General features: G+C 48.0%; 2 protein-coding genes across 3 annotated transcripts; both read left to right on the forward strand.

The window, feature by feature from the left end:
• Nucleotides 1-1,322: 1,322 nt before the first annotated feature.
• On the forward strand, nucleotides 1,323-6,293 carry ephx1 (epoxide hydrolase 1, microsomal (xenobiotic)). Of its 2 annotated transcripts, none has more exons than XM_040160064.2 (9): nucleotides 1,323-1,823; nucleotides 2,422-2,615; nucleotides 2,694-2,874; nucleotides 2,957-3,175; nucleotides 3,257-3,386; nucleotides 3,535-3,749; nucleotides 4,453-4,561; nucleotides 4,739-4,861; nucleotides 5,548-6,293. In XM_040160064.2, the coding sequence occupies exons 2-9, from the start codon at nucleotides 2,433-2,435 to the stop codon at nucleotides 5,753-5,755; spliced, it is 1,368 nt and encodes a 455-aa protein (XP_040015998.1). In that variant the 5' UTR covers nucleotides 1,323-1,823; nucleotides 2,422-2,432; the 3' UTR covers nucleotides 5,756-6,293. The 2 variants fall into 2 exon arrangements, with proteins under 2 accessions (XP_040015998.1, XP_040015999.1); XM_040160065.2 differs by having other exon boundaries at nucleotides 1,577-1,823; nucleotides 5,081-6,293.
• Nucleotides 6,294-10,390: 4,097 nt separating this feature from the next.
• On the forward strand, nucleotides 10,391-13,455 carry tcf23 (transcription factor 23). Its single transcript, XM_040160073.2, has 4 exons — nucleotides 10,391-10,840; nucleotides 11,556-11,690; nucleotides 12,484-12,648; nucleotides 13,167-13,455. The coding sequence occupies exons 1-4, from the start codon at nucleotides 10,682-10,684 to the stop codon at nucleotides 13,302-13,304; spliced, it is 597 nt and encodes a 198-aa protein (XP_040016007.2). The 5' UTR covers nucleotides 10,391-10,681; the 3' UTR covers nucleotides 13,305-13,455.
• The last annotated feature ends 575 nt before the right edge of the window (nucleotides 13,456-14,030 follow it).

Raw genomic sequence — 14,030 nt, forward strand, 5'->3', positions numbered from 1 at the left:
TGAATAAACTAATACATAAATAGACGTGACTCTCCAGGGGCCTGTTTCAGAAAGGAGGTTAAGTGAAAACTCTGAGTATGTTAACCCTGAAATGAGGGAAACTCTGAGTTTTCTGTTTCAGAATGGGAGGTATGTTAAACCTGAGAAAGCAGAGTAAGTCAAGCCTGTTTCAGAAAGAGAGGTAACTTATACTCAGAGTCAGTTACCATGGCAACTTACTCTGTGAACCTAACCTGGTCGGGAGCAGGTTTTCTTCGGGAAACCCAGAGTTTATTTCGTCTCCTCCCCTTTTTTAAAGAGGAAGTGGTATTTAATCACCTCATTCATTCTTTCGGTATTCATTCATTGCGCACATTTCAGTCACGCAGAGCGCATCAAATCAAGTGAATGAAATGGCATGTCCTTTTATGGACGATCCTGTAATTGCCATAATTAGAGGGGAGCAACACCCTGCCCTACAAATACAAGACCCAGAGGAAGACCCCATCAACCCGGCAGATTTCCAGGAGGGAAGGGTAGTCCGGGATATGATATGCCGAAATGTCTTCACAGATTAATACACATTATATTCACCACCACAACCAACCACCCACAAAATAAAATAAAAATGAATAAACACAAAATCACAGCAATTTACATGGTGTTCTTTATTTCCTAAATTGAATGATGTTTTTATATTTCATTTTCAGCTGCTGCCATGTTCTTTTAATACCTGCAGGATTGCACCTACATGAAAATTAAAATTAGGTTGAATAACACACTGTTCTTCCAGTTTCACTTCTGATATTATAACAGTTGGGCAAGTCACTTATATTACTAACTACAACTGGCTTCTTCAACAGTGTAATTAGATTAATGTAATAATGACTATCTCTAGAAAGTATTGGTCTACTTATTACTAATTACTTTCTAAATCCCACATCAACCTCAACCACTTGAACAATACAAGGAGAGACAAGAAACTGCACTTTTAATGCTTTCAAATAAACATTATACAATTGCATGAATTATTCTTGAAAAAATATATCTTTTTAAATTTGATGTTAAATCCACTATTGTTTTATACAGAATTGCTTTATAGTTTATGCAGCATTTAATGCAATTACATCAGATTTTACTTTAAATTACGGAATTAAATTACAGTTTTTAGATTACATAGAAATTAATTACACACAACACTGTATAACAGTAATTCAAATGTAAACTTACGCATTGACTCGAGCAGCTATTTTCATAAGCACATCCAGTTCTGCTGGTGAAAAATATGAAGACCTCTTTTTGTCTGGCGCTGTTGCCATGGTGACTCGTAATATCTGCGCTCCATTGATAATGGCTTTTTATAGTTGTGGTGCACGCGCTTAACTCAGAGTAGGTCAACTCAGAGTTGATTGAACTAACTCATTTCAGCTGTTCTGTAACCGAAAACTCAGAGTTTCCCATCTCAGGGTAAGTCAACTCAGAGTTCAAGTTTTAACTCAGAGTTGGTTGAACCTCCTTATTGAAACAGGCCCCTGGTCGTCTTCAACAAAACACGTGACTGTTGTTGTTGTTCTGGAGGTGAATCGTTCTGCAACACACGCACGACTTTACAACCAGGAAGTGAAACCAGTGCGTCGCCGCGTAAAGACGCACGCGCCGCCTTAAAGCCCAGCGGGGCCGTTTGAGCGGGAGGCGGGACCGGACGGCTCCGGCGCGCGCACGAGGAGCGGGGCGGCGCGCGCACGAGGAGCGGTCAGCGCGTCGTGTTGACGGTTCCGCTCTTCACGCTCCGGTTGGTCGGCGACTCGCATCTGAACAAGTGGTTTGTTTTCACCAAGCTGGAGGTGAGTTGCACGCGGCGTGAACACGTCCAACCGTTGGTCACGTGTACGTTCGTGGTCGCTAGTTGACGTTAATCATCAAGTCGAACTTCTCGCTGTCCAACTTTGTTAAGGTTACGTTAGTTAACGCCAGCGAATCATTGCGCGAGAGCTTGGGCGGGCGCTCTGCCCTCTACCCAGCATGCATCGGGGCGGACGGCTCGCTGCGCGTTAACGGTGCGGAGCTGTCCGCGGGCCGCACGGCAGTGACGTCACGATGCTCCCCTGAATGGGGGGCAACGCGCTGTCATGCAGGTCTCCGCAGGCTGCTTAGTCCTGTGGATCCGGTCAGCAGGTCGCAGTAACAAGGAGGCTTTTGTCCCCCAGGAAGGAATTTATTGCGCCATCGACCTGAAACAATCTGTCGTTTAGTCACAATAAGTAACTCGTTTTTTATGACGCACTCGTTGCATTAAGTCATTTAATGTTCATTGGGATAAAAGGACAACCTGCAGAGATAAATAACAAAAAAGCATTGTTTCATTTCGATGCCGTCTTGACAAACATTGACCTCATGACCCTTTCCCCCGTGTCACCTCTTCGACCCCCCCCCTCCTCCCAGAGCGGAGCGCCATGTTCACAGAAGTGCTGGTGGCGCTGGCGATAGGAGGGCTGATCTTCTTCCTGGTTCAGAAGAGCCGAACCCCGGTTCTGAAGACGGAGGATGGCTGGTGGGGGGCCGGCGCGCCCCCTGACGGCGTGGAGGACATCAGCATTCGCCCCTTCAAAGTCACCACCAGCGACGAGGAGCTGGAGGTCAGACCCCCTCAGTAGGTCAGGCAGCCGGCCTGAGCGCTGCGGCATCTCACGCCTCCACGTGTCCCCCTCTGTCAGGACCTGAACAGGAGGATAGACCAGACTCGCCCCACCCCCTCCCTAGAAGACAGCCAGTTTAACTATGGCTTCAACTCCCAGTACCTGCAGGAGGTGGTGTCCTACTGGCGGAATGACTTTGACTGGAGGAGGCAAGTGGACAAGCTCAACCGGTACTCTCATTTCAAAACCAACATCGAAGGTGAGGCTGCACTGCTGACACGTTCACTGAGGGGGGGTGTGGCACCTCTAAGCGCTTGTCCCCCCCCATGGGCCCCATCCAGGCATTGATGTCCATTACCTGCACGTGAAGCCCAGGAACGTGCCAGAGGGGTCCACCGCCGTTCCCCTGATAATGGTCCACGGCTGGCCCGGCTCCTTCTATGAGTTCTATGGGCTGATCCCTCTGCTCACAGAACCGTCGGACCCTCAGGATCTTGTGTTCGAGGTGGTGTGTCCCTCCATACCAGGGTACGGTTTTTCAGAAGCACCACACAAGAAAGGTGAGACCTGATGAAGTAGTGGCGCGTTGTACGTGGAGCCGTGTTTACTGTGTTGATCTCTAAATGTGAGCGTGTGAACAGGTTTTGATTCGGTTTGCGCGGCGCGCATCTTCCATAAACTGATGAAGCGCCTGGGCTTCCACAAGTTCTATGCCCATGGAGGAGACTGGGGCTGGCTGGTCACCACCAACATGGCTCAGCTGCAGCCCGGGTAAGACGCACGTCACTAGTGCTAGTTACTAGTCCGGTGTTCATAAGCGGTAGTGCTCACGAGTACCAGATGCTACGTTGAGACTTCCATAGCCGGTTGAGTTACTCTGAATAATGTATCACTCGTCTTTTCATTTTGTTTGCCCCAGGGTAGTCAAAGGGCTGCACGTGAACTTTGCCCCCAACTCCAGACCCGGCCTGTCCATGGTGCTCTCCGTCATGCTGGGCCGTCGCTTCCCTAAGATGTTCGGCTTCACTGACTTTGACGTTCGGCGTCTCTTTCCCTGCGTGGACAAACTGGTGGTGGAGGCCGTCAAAGAGACTGGCTACATGCACATCCAGGCCACCAAGCCTGACACCGCGGGTAAGGACCACCAACGTGAGGCGCTGACTGACCCCCCCTGCTTCAAACGCTCCATCATCCCGGTCCCCGAGGAATCGTTGTAAAGAACTACAAATGAATTTGTTGAATTTGCAGCATTAGGAGGTCATATCTACTGAAATCCAAAACCTCTTAACAAGTTCCATGTTAACATGGACCCGTTGATATCGACTCCACAACCCCTGCATCCGTTGATCTCGTGAGTTCCTTCGTCGTTTCTGCTTTAATGCCATAAAGGTCTCTGCTTGGATGTGAACTGTAGACCTTTTGCTTGATGCTGCCGGGTTAAGGTCAGGGGAAGATGGGGGCCACACCACGAGTCCCTCTCCTTTTATGCCCAGAGGTGAGATGGTGCATTGTCATGCATGAATACGACTTTGTACACAAGGCACGGGTCTCCTTAGGAGTCAGTCAGAAACTCGACATACTTTGGCGTCAGGGACCCTGAGGGGCCCAGCAGCGCTCGCCCTTGTTGGGACACGGAGCCGTTCACCAACCAGCCAGCAAGCAGAGATCACGTGTCGGTGGAGAACAGCCGAGCGACGGAAGAACAATGTCATTTCCATACTTTTTCGGGGAGGGGGTGAGGTCATGTCTGGGTGGGAAACACGGAACCGCCCTCCCCTGTCCCCTTGTTACCCTAATCAGCCACAGTCCCACAACCGCTGTGACGGATTCCCCGCAGGTCGAGGGCTCAATGACTCCCCGGTGGGCCTGGCTGCGTACATCTTGGAGAAGTTCTCGACGTGGACGAGCCCCGACTTCAGGAACCTGGAGGACGGAGGACTCACCAGGTCAGTAAAGAGCTTTTCAATGACCTCTGGTGTGAGGAGGCCGTATCAAACCGCCCATGTAAACATGCAAAGCTCTGAAGCCTGAAGGATGAGCTTCAGCCTCAGTGCTAACCAGTACATTCAGACTGGAGAATGAAGAGTTCCTACTGGACCAATAGTGTGTCTGCTGTCCTGCAGGAAGTTCTCTCTGGATGACCTGCTGACCAATGTGATGATCTACTGGACGTCTGGCTGCATCGTCTCCTCCATGAGGTTCTACAAGGAAAACTTTGGCCGAGGCCTCAACCAGCCTCATTCTAGGTGAGTGACGACCCCCAAACCCCAAATGGATGCAGTCAGAGGGAGGGTCCGTTCTTTTGTGGAACATTGGTACCAGTTCTATTCTCACATCTGAATAGTCACAATTTGGTCAAAACGTTTTCCCATTTTCCCTTTTGTTAAAACCTTCTCCCACGTAACCGGACTGGTTTCTGCATGAGAACACATCCATAGTCTGCATGTGTGTGCACTAACATACAGACCGCCTATTCCCGTGAACGCCTGCAGAGGAGCACGGACGCATCCATCCGCCCACCGGACGTTGGACGTCAAAACCAATGAGTGAATTATCAGCGATGCACGAATGGGACTCTGAGACTGTATGTGAGAGCAGTGTGATTAGAACGCTGCGTGCAGGTCCACACGGGTTCAGCCTCAGGTGATAAAACGTTCAGCTCAGGCTGCACCTGTTATTCTCCTTTAAATCACAAGCTGCTCCTTCGTTTAGTCCTGCTTTTTATTTTTCATTTAATATTTTTAACGGACATTTGGAGCTTTGTTTAGTCCTGTTTGGAGCAAGAGACGCTGCCCTGGTCTGGTGACATCCGGCCTACAAAAGCACCCGCAGGGACCTGAAGAAGGTCCTCGGAGCGCAGCTACAGACCCTTTGAGAACTACGTTGATATAAATGTTAATATGGTCTCTACATCCCTGGCGTCTCCTCACAGGGTTCCCGTCTACGTCCCCACTGGCTACGCCTGCTTCCCCAACGAGCTCATGCACACCCCCAAACTCTGGGTGGAGCACAAGTACCGCAAACTGCTGACGTACTCGCCCATGGCCCGCGGCGGCCATTTTGCTGCCATGGAGGAGCCGCGGCTGATGGCCGAGGACATCCAGAACTTCACGAAGACGGTGGAGAAGAAGAAGAAGTAGTCAGTACAGCACGAAGTAGATGGAGAAGATGCTCCTTCTAGTGGAACTCCTAATCACACGTACTGGATTATAACACCTTAAAAATCATAGTGTGGGAATTCTAATAAACATCTTCTTGTGATGAGTATAAAGTATTCTGATATATTAGACAAGACACTAAAATACTTTGGTATAAGCCACTGTGAATATTTGGGACTATACAAATGATTAGTATAGTTGATTACATAATAGTTCTACTATTGTAGAAAGTGGCCCAGAAAGCCAAAGAAAGCTGAAGCGTAAATGTATGTCAATAGAAACCAGTCAGCTACCGAATAAAAGCAAAGCCTGACAGTTCAGCATTTGGAATTCATTTCATGTTCATTTCATTTTAGGAGAAGCCGCCGTTGGCAACATAACTGTAGAAGAACCATGAAACGAAAAGTAGAACAGAAATCAAAATAAAGTGATGAAATATAACGTTTAAAATACATTTACAATGTGTCTTTCGGCAAAGTTGTTCATACATTTTGTGAAATTAAACAAAATCTTGAATGAATGAAATGTGTCTGAGCCTCATCTGTGTCTCTACGTTAATAGTGATTAACCTCATAGTATTCTATGTATATAATAGTGAGATCATTAGTGATTAACTAAAGGATGTGAGCCAGAACCTTCAGGTATCGAGCGTCCGGGGGGCGAATAAGATCAACTTTCATATCACTTCAGTGACGTGCAGGCAGGTAGACGATGCCCAAATTCAAACATAAGAAGACTTATTACGTCGTTTTATTTAACGAACTTGTATTTTTACTGTTTATTCTTATAGTTATATATGCAATATGTGTGTTATTCCAATTGTTTAGATGTCACAATGATGAATGCAGCCGCTCAAATCAAATACAGAGAAACGGCAGAATAAGCTGCTTTTAACGTCCGTTCACTGCGGACACTTTGATCCTGTTTTCTACAACACGGACGTCAAAGAGCAGCTCACGTTAAGAGCTTATTCCTGTAACCATCTGCGTTACGTATCAAACACGGACCCGTTAAAACCACCGATCTGAGGCGACTTTTACAACGTTGTGATCGACGTGTTCAGCGGATGGATTTTATGTACAAATAACTATTTTGTGCTTAATATTAAACTGATAAGTGTGGTGGAAGCCGTTTTCCTTCATATTCAGCGGCGCGTGTTTTGATGCTGACTGACAAACATAATTGGCCGCTGTGCAATAATTAAGCATTAATGTCCGAGAGGCCTTTGTCACAACCGGACGCTGTTCTGCTCGCTTTTTCTTTGCTGATCGCCACCAAATCAAGTAATAACTGCAGGTGTGTGCGCGGGGACACGCGCCCGGGCGAGAGATAATCGTCATGTCATCCTGATTGGAAAATTGCGTGCGTGCTTGTGTGTGTATGTGTGTGTGTCTATATGCCGCGCTTGTGTGTAACGTTTACTGTTTTGACGTGTTATCCTAAATAACAAATCGGTAATTGGACTTTTAGAACTCAGTGCCTTCCCTCTTACTGACATCAGTTAGGGCTGGCTCAGGTGAGCCCGGACCAGCCCTTAGTTAAGCTGCTACAGGCTTAGACTGCTGGGGGAATTCTTAGGACACATCGAGCTCCTCTCACGCTCTCGTTCTACCATAATCCACGTTTTATTAATGCACATCACTAATTCAGCTTCTCTCCGGGAGTTAGTTTGTGCTTTCTCCCCTAGCAGGTCTCCGTAGATCGTGGTTCCTTCGGGACCCTGGTCCTGACACCTGCCTGGTTCTATCTGATGGTGGTTCTATGTGATGGTGGTTCTATGTGATGGTGGTTCTTTGTGATGGTGGTTCTATGTGATGGTGGTTCTATGTGATGGTGGTTCTATGTGATGGTGGTTCTATCTGATGGTGGTTGTATCTAATGGTGGTTCTATGTGATGGTGGTTCCATGTGATGGTGGTTCTATCTGATGGTGGTTCTATGTGATGGTGGTTCTATGTGATGGTGGTTCTATGTGATGGTGGTTCTATCTGATGGTGGTTCTATGTGATGGTGGTTCTATGTGATGGTGGTTCTATGTGATGGTGGTTCTATGTGATGGTGGTTCTATCTGATGATGGTTCTATGTGATGGTGGTTCTATGTGATGGTGGTTCTATCTGATGGTGGTTCTATGTGATGGTGGTTCTATGTGATGGTGGTTCTATCTGATGGTGGTTGTATCTGATGGTGGTTCTATGTGATGGTGGTTCTATCTGATGATGGTTCTATGTGATGGTGGTTCTATGTGATGGTGGTTGTCCCTGCTGTACACCTGCTTACTACTCACAATTATTTGAATAATTTCTGTTATTGGAATTGTATGTATCATCTTTTGCATTGTTCATTCTGTACATAAGTCATCCATTACAGTCGGTCCATCCCGGGAGAGGGATCCTCCTCTGACAATCGCACTAAAGCCTAGTTTATGCTTCTGCGTTTTCAGAGAGACACAAGGACGTGTGTCCCTCGCGTGTCCCTTGCGTGTCTTTTCACGCCTCCTTACGTGCGTCGACCCATTTTCCTAGATTAGCGTCTGAAGCTTTGCAGCCTCCTGCAGCAGCAGGCTGTGATTGGTCTCTGACTACGTCCTTTAGAGTCTCACGTCTCCGTTTTCACAGCACAATACGGCCGTTATTAAAAGGAAGAACGTTTACGAGAGAACGGATCAGATTGAAGAGCTTTTAAATACGAGCGCTTGTACAAGCCGTCATTGGCGGACTATGAGGACGCCGGATGGCCTCTGATTCATGGAGGCAGATCTCCACAAACGAGGGAACAAAGTCGTGGAGGAAAATACGGGACAAATGTGTCCTTGATGAAAAGCAGCAGTGTGGATGCACGGGGCAATAAAGTCTATGATACATAAATAAAGCAACCAGCGACTTCCACACACAAAGACGTGACTCTCCAGGTCGTCTTCTACAAAACACGTGACTCCACCTGTTGTTCTGGAGGTGAATCGCTCTGCAACACACGCAGGACTTTACAACCAGGAAGTGAAACCAGCGCGTCGACGCGTAAAGACGCAGAAACACGCGGCGGCCTTAAGGTTTCTAAAGCCCTCTGAGGCAAATCTGTAATTTACGATTTTGGGCTAAATAAAATAAAATAAAATGAATTGAATTGAATTGAAATCAACGTCATAGCATTTCCTGTCTGTGATACGGTGGTAAATGAACCTTACCCACAGACTGATCTGCATCTGATACGTCACTTTTAGTTCTGTCTGTCATGTGATCCTTTGTATGACTGTTGAAGCACTTTGTGTGTTTGATGGAACGTGTGGAGGCTTTAAATAATGAATAATGAAAAATATTTCTCCCTGACTAATCTTGTGGCATTTTTTTGCTGAACATAAGTGCTCTTAAGAATTCATTTATTAACAATACAGATTAGGTTTCAGTTAAGGATGAGTTCAATACCATTAGAATCAAAATGTCAATAAAGTAATGACAATATTGTAAATCACTAATTTTGAATCAGTAGAATAATACCGTACAGTACAGCTATGATGGTATTCAATGTCATGTAGTCAACTGGAATGCATGCATGTAATACTTGATAGCACCTGATAATGACTGAGAGACATCATGAGAGAGTTACATTGAACTCACCAGGAGACTCCCAGAGGTGTGGACACCAACTTCACACCTTCACTGCTCTGTATAAACACCTGCAGGCAACCACTGTGCTCCAGTTCGCTGGTGGAGGCAACAGACGGACACTATGGGGGTCAGGGGGGTCAGGGGCCCTGTGGAGACCAGCGGCTCCCCAGCTGAGATGTTCTTTTTACCACAACACCCTTTCTTTATGAAATACTTTTGATTTGAACCTTTTGATCGGCGATGTCCTTCGTCCGTCCGGCGTGTCTTCATCTTGAACCCACCAACACTAAGGGACACTCACCACATGAAGCATAACTCTGTCGAGCTGTTAACATCCCATTTGATATACAACGTTGTACAACATGGGACTGTATATATATATATATTTATATATTATGTTTGCAAATAACCGCTGAAGTGAATCAGTTCGTACAGAAATACTATCGGCCATAAAAGGTCTGAGAAACACTTCAAGAGAATTTCTTTCGTGTCTATTTGGAGTCAAGGGTGATCTGAAGATCACTGTGACCTCAGCAAACACGTGTTTTGGCCTTAACCCAAGAATGAATTAGCTGATGAACATCTGGAAGGGTGAAATGACACGTTGGACGGACGTAGAAGTGCAACTCGAGGCTGTAACTTTCTATTCTCTTGTTCCTCGTCATCGCAACGAGGAACAAAGCAGAGGACTCGTCCATCTCTCTTTGGTCCATGTCGTACTGCCCCCGAGCTCACTGTCCAACCCCTGTCCAGTTGTTAGCAGAGCTGTTGAGTTTCCCAAGCCCTCCACCCCCCAAATCCCCCCAGTGCCCTGGCTCGGGACACCATTTCCCATTGCTGCACTCCCCCAGGCCTGACTGCCTGCCTGCCGGCTCTTCTTGGCAGCCAAACAGCCAGGGGAGGATCAGGATGACCGGGCCGGCTGAGATAAGGACCACATGAAGTTCCCCACGTTACCTCACCCGATAAGGAAACGAGCAGAGACCGAGGGAGAGGCGGGGGAGAGGGAGGGAGGGTCAGACCGAAAGGACGTGGATGCGCAGAGAGGCGCTGGTTGTGTTTTCTTCTTCAGGGGACCCGCAGAGGCCCGGGGAGCTTTGGAGAGGAGCTTGGAGATGCTTCACAGTAGAATGTCGTTCAGCAGCATTTACATCTGCCCAGGACTCTGAGATGCTTTGAGAGGAGGATGACCTCAGGCTCTTCCGTCCTGTAGTGGAGGATATTTTCTCCATCCAGCCGATGAAAACAGGTCGCAAGTGAATTAAGGTCTTCAGGAGAGTCTGCTGCAGCGCCTCATCGCCAACCATGGCGCTCAACCCCCTGGAAGGTCTCATGGCGGTGGCGGCGAACCACCAGCTGGTCCCCGAGCCGCAGAGGCCGAAGCCCCCCCGTGCGGCCGGCGGGCCGGCATCCCCCCGCGGACGCAGGCTGAGCCCTCGCAGCAGCCGGGAGCCCAGGAAGTGGGTGAGTCTCAGGACTGAAGCGGGACCCGATGACCCAGCTGGACTTTAGTCCACTGGGTGTTAGTGAGCTCGTGTATTACCTCCCCTCGGAATACGCAGCTTGTCCCACTGCCCACATATATATACATAATATGTATATGTCCATATTTTATCAGTACTTTTTCATCATCATTGCATTTCTCGTCTCCCTTATATTTACGTCTGTTTGACATATTTTTACACTATTTGCTTCATATTTCTCTTGTAATATCAATTCTACATTTAAATTACATTTTCTAATATTTTCTTTTATATTTAACTTAAATGTATCTTACGCCAAAGAAAATGTAACTCAATTGATTTGATCATTTCCAAGCTTTTATCTCGATATGTGGGAGAAATTGGTGGATTGTGCTCGACAGAAACCATAAAATGGATTTGATTTTGCTAAATATGTTCGTGCTACTAAATAATCATCTCCGTCCTAAGACGATGAAGCTGGCGATGAGTGAAACATTAACTGATAATGTTCTAAATGTACACATCACACATACACACAACATACAGGGCATTGGGAAGTCATATTGTAAAATGAAAATGAATGAAAGTAATTTTAAAACATTTTAAAATCCCTTCAATTCATTTAATGTCTCAAGATCTTCCTTCTTCCACTTCCACACAATCCGATCCCGTCTGATTAAATGTGGTTCAGGCTGTGATCACGTGCTCCCCTGCAGGTGCAGTCGGTGTGTGCGGCTGGTTGTGAGTCGGCGGCCCCGTGCAGACCCCTGAGGGGTCACCACTCCCCCGAGAACGCCGCGCGAGAGAGGAGCCGCGTGCGCAACCTGCGACAGGCCTTCCACAGCCTGCAGGTACGAGGTCCCGCCCGGTCGCCACAACCACACCCATCACCGCTGGAGGCTCCACACACAGGACATCGTCACCCCGAACACATCGAGCTTTAAAGTCAAATGTCAGCTTTTCAAATTTCTGCAAACTGCAGCCACTGTTCTGTGAGGATTATCGTCACGTATCAAGAGCTACACTTGCCTCAGATTCCAAAATACTGTGGAAAAATCCCATTGGCTTTTTGTAGAGGAAACCAACCAAATAGTTTTTAGGATGTTGAAAACAAAACATTATTTTTTCTAACTTACATTTTTATAATAGTTATAGGATAAGAGAATTCCTTAATGCTCGTTGGGAGGAAAACCTGAATGTGTCCCACTGACAGTAGAAGGACTCCTAATGACTCCTCATCATCTCGTCTCGTATCAAACAGCGGTTTCCTGTTGTCGGGCAGCACAGAGCTTCATAGTTTCTGGGTTGATGGAGACGCACGCGTCCTCCCTCAGGAGGAAGCGTGCGTTTGAAACGACACATGAACGAAGCCTCTGCTGCTGATGTCATCATCAACAAACTCCTCCAACAGATGATATTTACACTTTGGAGTCAACCTTCGGTCGGTCAGAAGAGACGCAATGCATTTTGGGAAGTGTGAGTGTGTTCAGTGAGTTCTGCCAATGCGACGCGTCTCACAAACACAGGTTGCGGGTTGGAATCCTTCAGGTCGCCACCAGCCAACAAGTGTTTTCTGATCAGGTCCTTTAGTCCAGCCGGTCAGTGTGAAGTGTTGAAGCGAGCTTGTCCGTCCTGCTCCCTCAGGCCGCTCTGCCCTCCGTCCCACCAGACACCAAGCTGTCCAAGCTGGACGTCCTGGTCCTGGCGACGAACTACATCGCTCACCTGACCGAGACGTTGGAACAGGGAGCGACGCTGGCCGAGCGCGCCCCCCCCCCCAGGCCGGGGGGATACCTGCACCCCGTTAAGGTGAGGACAGGGACCCGGGACACACGGCCGTCCTCAGCGCAGGAGGACACTGACTGGCAGACATTAGCAGGCCGCGAGCAGCTGGACGTGATTAGCAGCGTAGCTGCTGAACAATTCTTCATCTGACTTATAGAACTGCTCCGTCTCTCTTCTGCTATCTGGTTTGCACGTCAACGTGCTGCTGTAGACGGTTATCTGGTCTTCTGTCTCGTCTGTCCTAACTAGCACGTGCTTGTTCTCGGGGCAACAGGAAATGGGGGAAAAGGTCGGGGTCAAGGGTTAAAGTTCCTCTTCTTTTCCCCTGGATTAAAGGGGGGGTTGAAGTTCACAGCGTGCGACACAATGATTGTCCGTCTGTGGTGTGGACGCCGTCCCAGGTGGGACAGCATTGACCGGATGGACCGTGGACATCTCGTCCACGACGTCCCACCGTGTTTGTCGACCGGCTTGAGGATTCACCTCATATCGCTAATCCCATTAGCATGCAGAGCTAACCGGCGCGCTGTCTCTGTCCTCAGAAGTGGCCCATGCGCTCGCTGCTCTACTGCGGCAGCGTGGGAGAGCTGCTGTCAGGGGCCCAAGCCAATCAGATGCCCCCACCTGGAAGGGACGTGGCCCCCACCCTGACCCCCACCCTGGAAGCAGAGAAGGAGTGATGGAGCACGGGGCTCCACTTGTACCACGGACAGCAGAAGAAACGTTCTCGTCTGCAGACACTGAAACAACTGAAGCGAATTCTGTAAATCTGCTGTTTTCTGTTCAAACACCACATGATGGTAATAACAGTTTGTTGTATATTTCTGCAAAGGCCTTGGCCTGTTTTTTATGCCACACACACACACACACACACACACAGCAGACAGGTTCAGATTTACTCTTGTTGAAAACATTCCATCATTATATGAACTTCAGACAGGAACAGATTTAATGCGAGGAAATGAAAAAGCTGCTTCAGATGACACGACGCCACAAATCAGCGCGCGAGGAGCTTCAGCCACTATCTTGATTTAGAGGTCGTACAGTGTTTTTTTTTTCCACATATTACTTTTGCTGTAAGGAAGAGATGTTTCTTGTGAGGTTGATGCCTTTTTATGTAGCTGTTTGTGAAGCCAGTGTGTGTGTGTGCGTGTGCGTGTGCGTGTGCGTGTGCGTGTGCGTGTGCGTGTGCGTGTGCGTGTGTGCGTGTGCGTGTGCGTGTGCGTGTGTGTGTGCGTGTGCGTGTGTGTGGGGGAGTGAGGGTGGACGGACAGGCGGACAGTGAGGGAGGGATTGTTGTGGGAACACAGCTGCTGTCTGATGACTCGGTATCTCTGCAGTAATGACCACTTAGTTCTCATTACATCCACAATGGAACCTTGTACTTTGGAGCAAAGCGGCGTGCA

Source organism: Gasterosteus aculeatus, chromosome 18, assembly GCF_964276395.1.
Source record: "Gasterosteus aculeatus chromosome 18, fGasAcu3.hap1.1, whole genome shotgun sequence".
NCBI classification, from domain to species: Eukaryota; Metazoa; Chordata; class Actinopteri; order Perciformes; family Gasterosteidae; genus Gasterosteus; species Gasterosteus aculeatus.

Coding starts and splice junctions, on each gene's coding strand:
- ephx1 (XM_040160064.2), top strand. CDS start 2,433: ATGTTCACAGAAGTGCTGGTGGCGCTGGCGATAGGAGGGCTGATCTTC. Junction 2,875..2,956: donor TTTCAAAACCAACATCGAAG/GTGAGGCTGCAC, acceptor GGCCCCATCCAG/GCATTGATGTCCATTACCTG. Junction 4,562..4,738: donor GAGGACGGAGGACTCACCAG/GTCAGTAAAGAG, acceptor GCTGTCCTGCAG/GAAGTTCTCTCTGGATGACC.
- tcf23 (XM_040160073.2), top strand. CDS start 10,682: ATGGCGCTCAACCCCCTGGAAGGTCTCATGGCGGTGGCGGCGAACCAC. Junction 10,841..11,555: donor GCCGGGAGCCCAGGAAGTGG/GTGAGTCTCAGG, acceptor GCTCCCCTGCAG/GTGCAGTCGGTGTGTGCGGC. Junction 12,649..13,166: donor GATACCTGCACCCCGTTAAG/GTGAGGACAGGG, acceptor CTCTGTCCTCAG/AAGTGGCCCATGCGCTCGCT.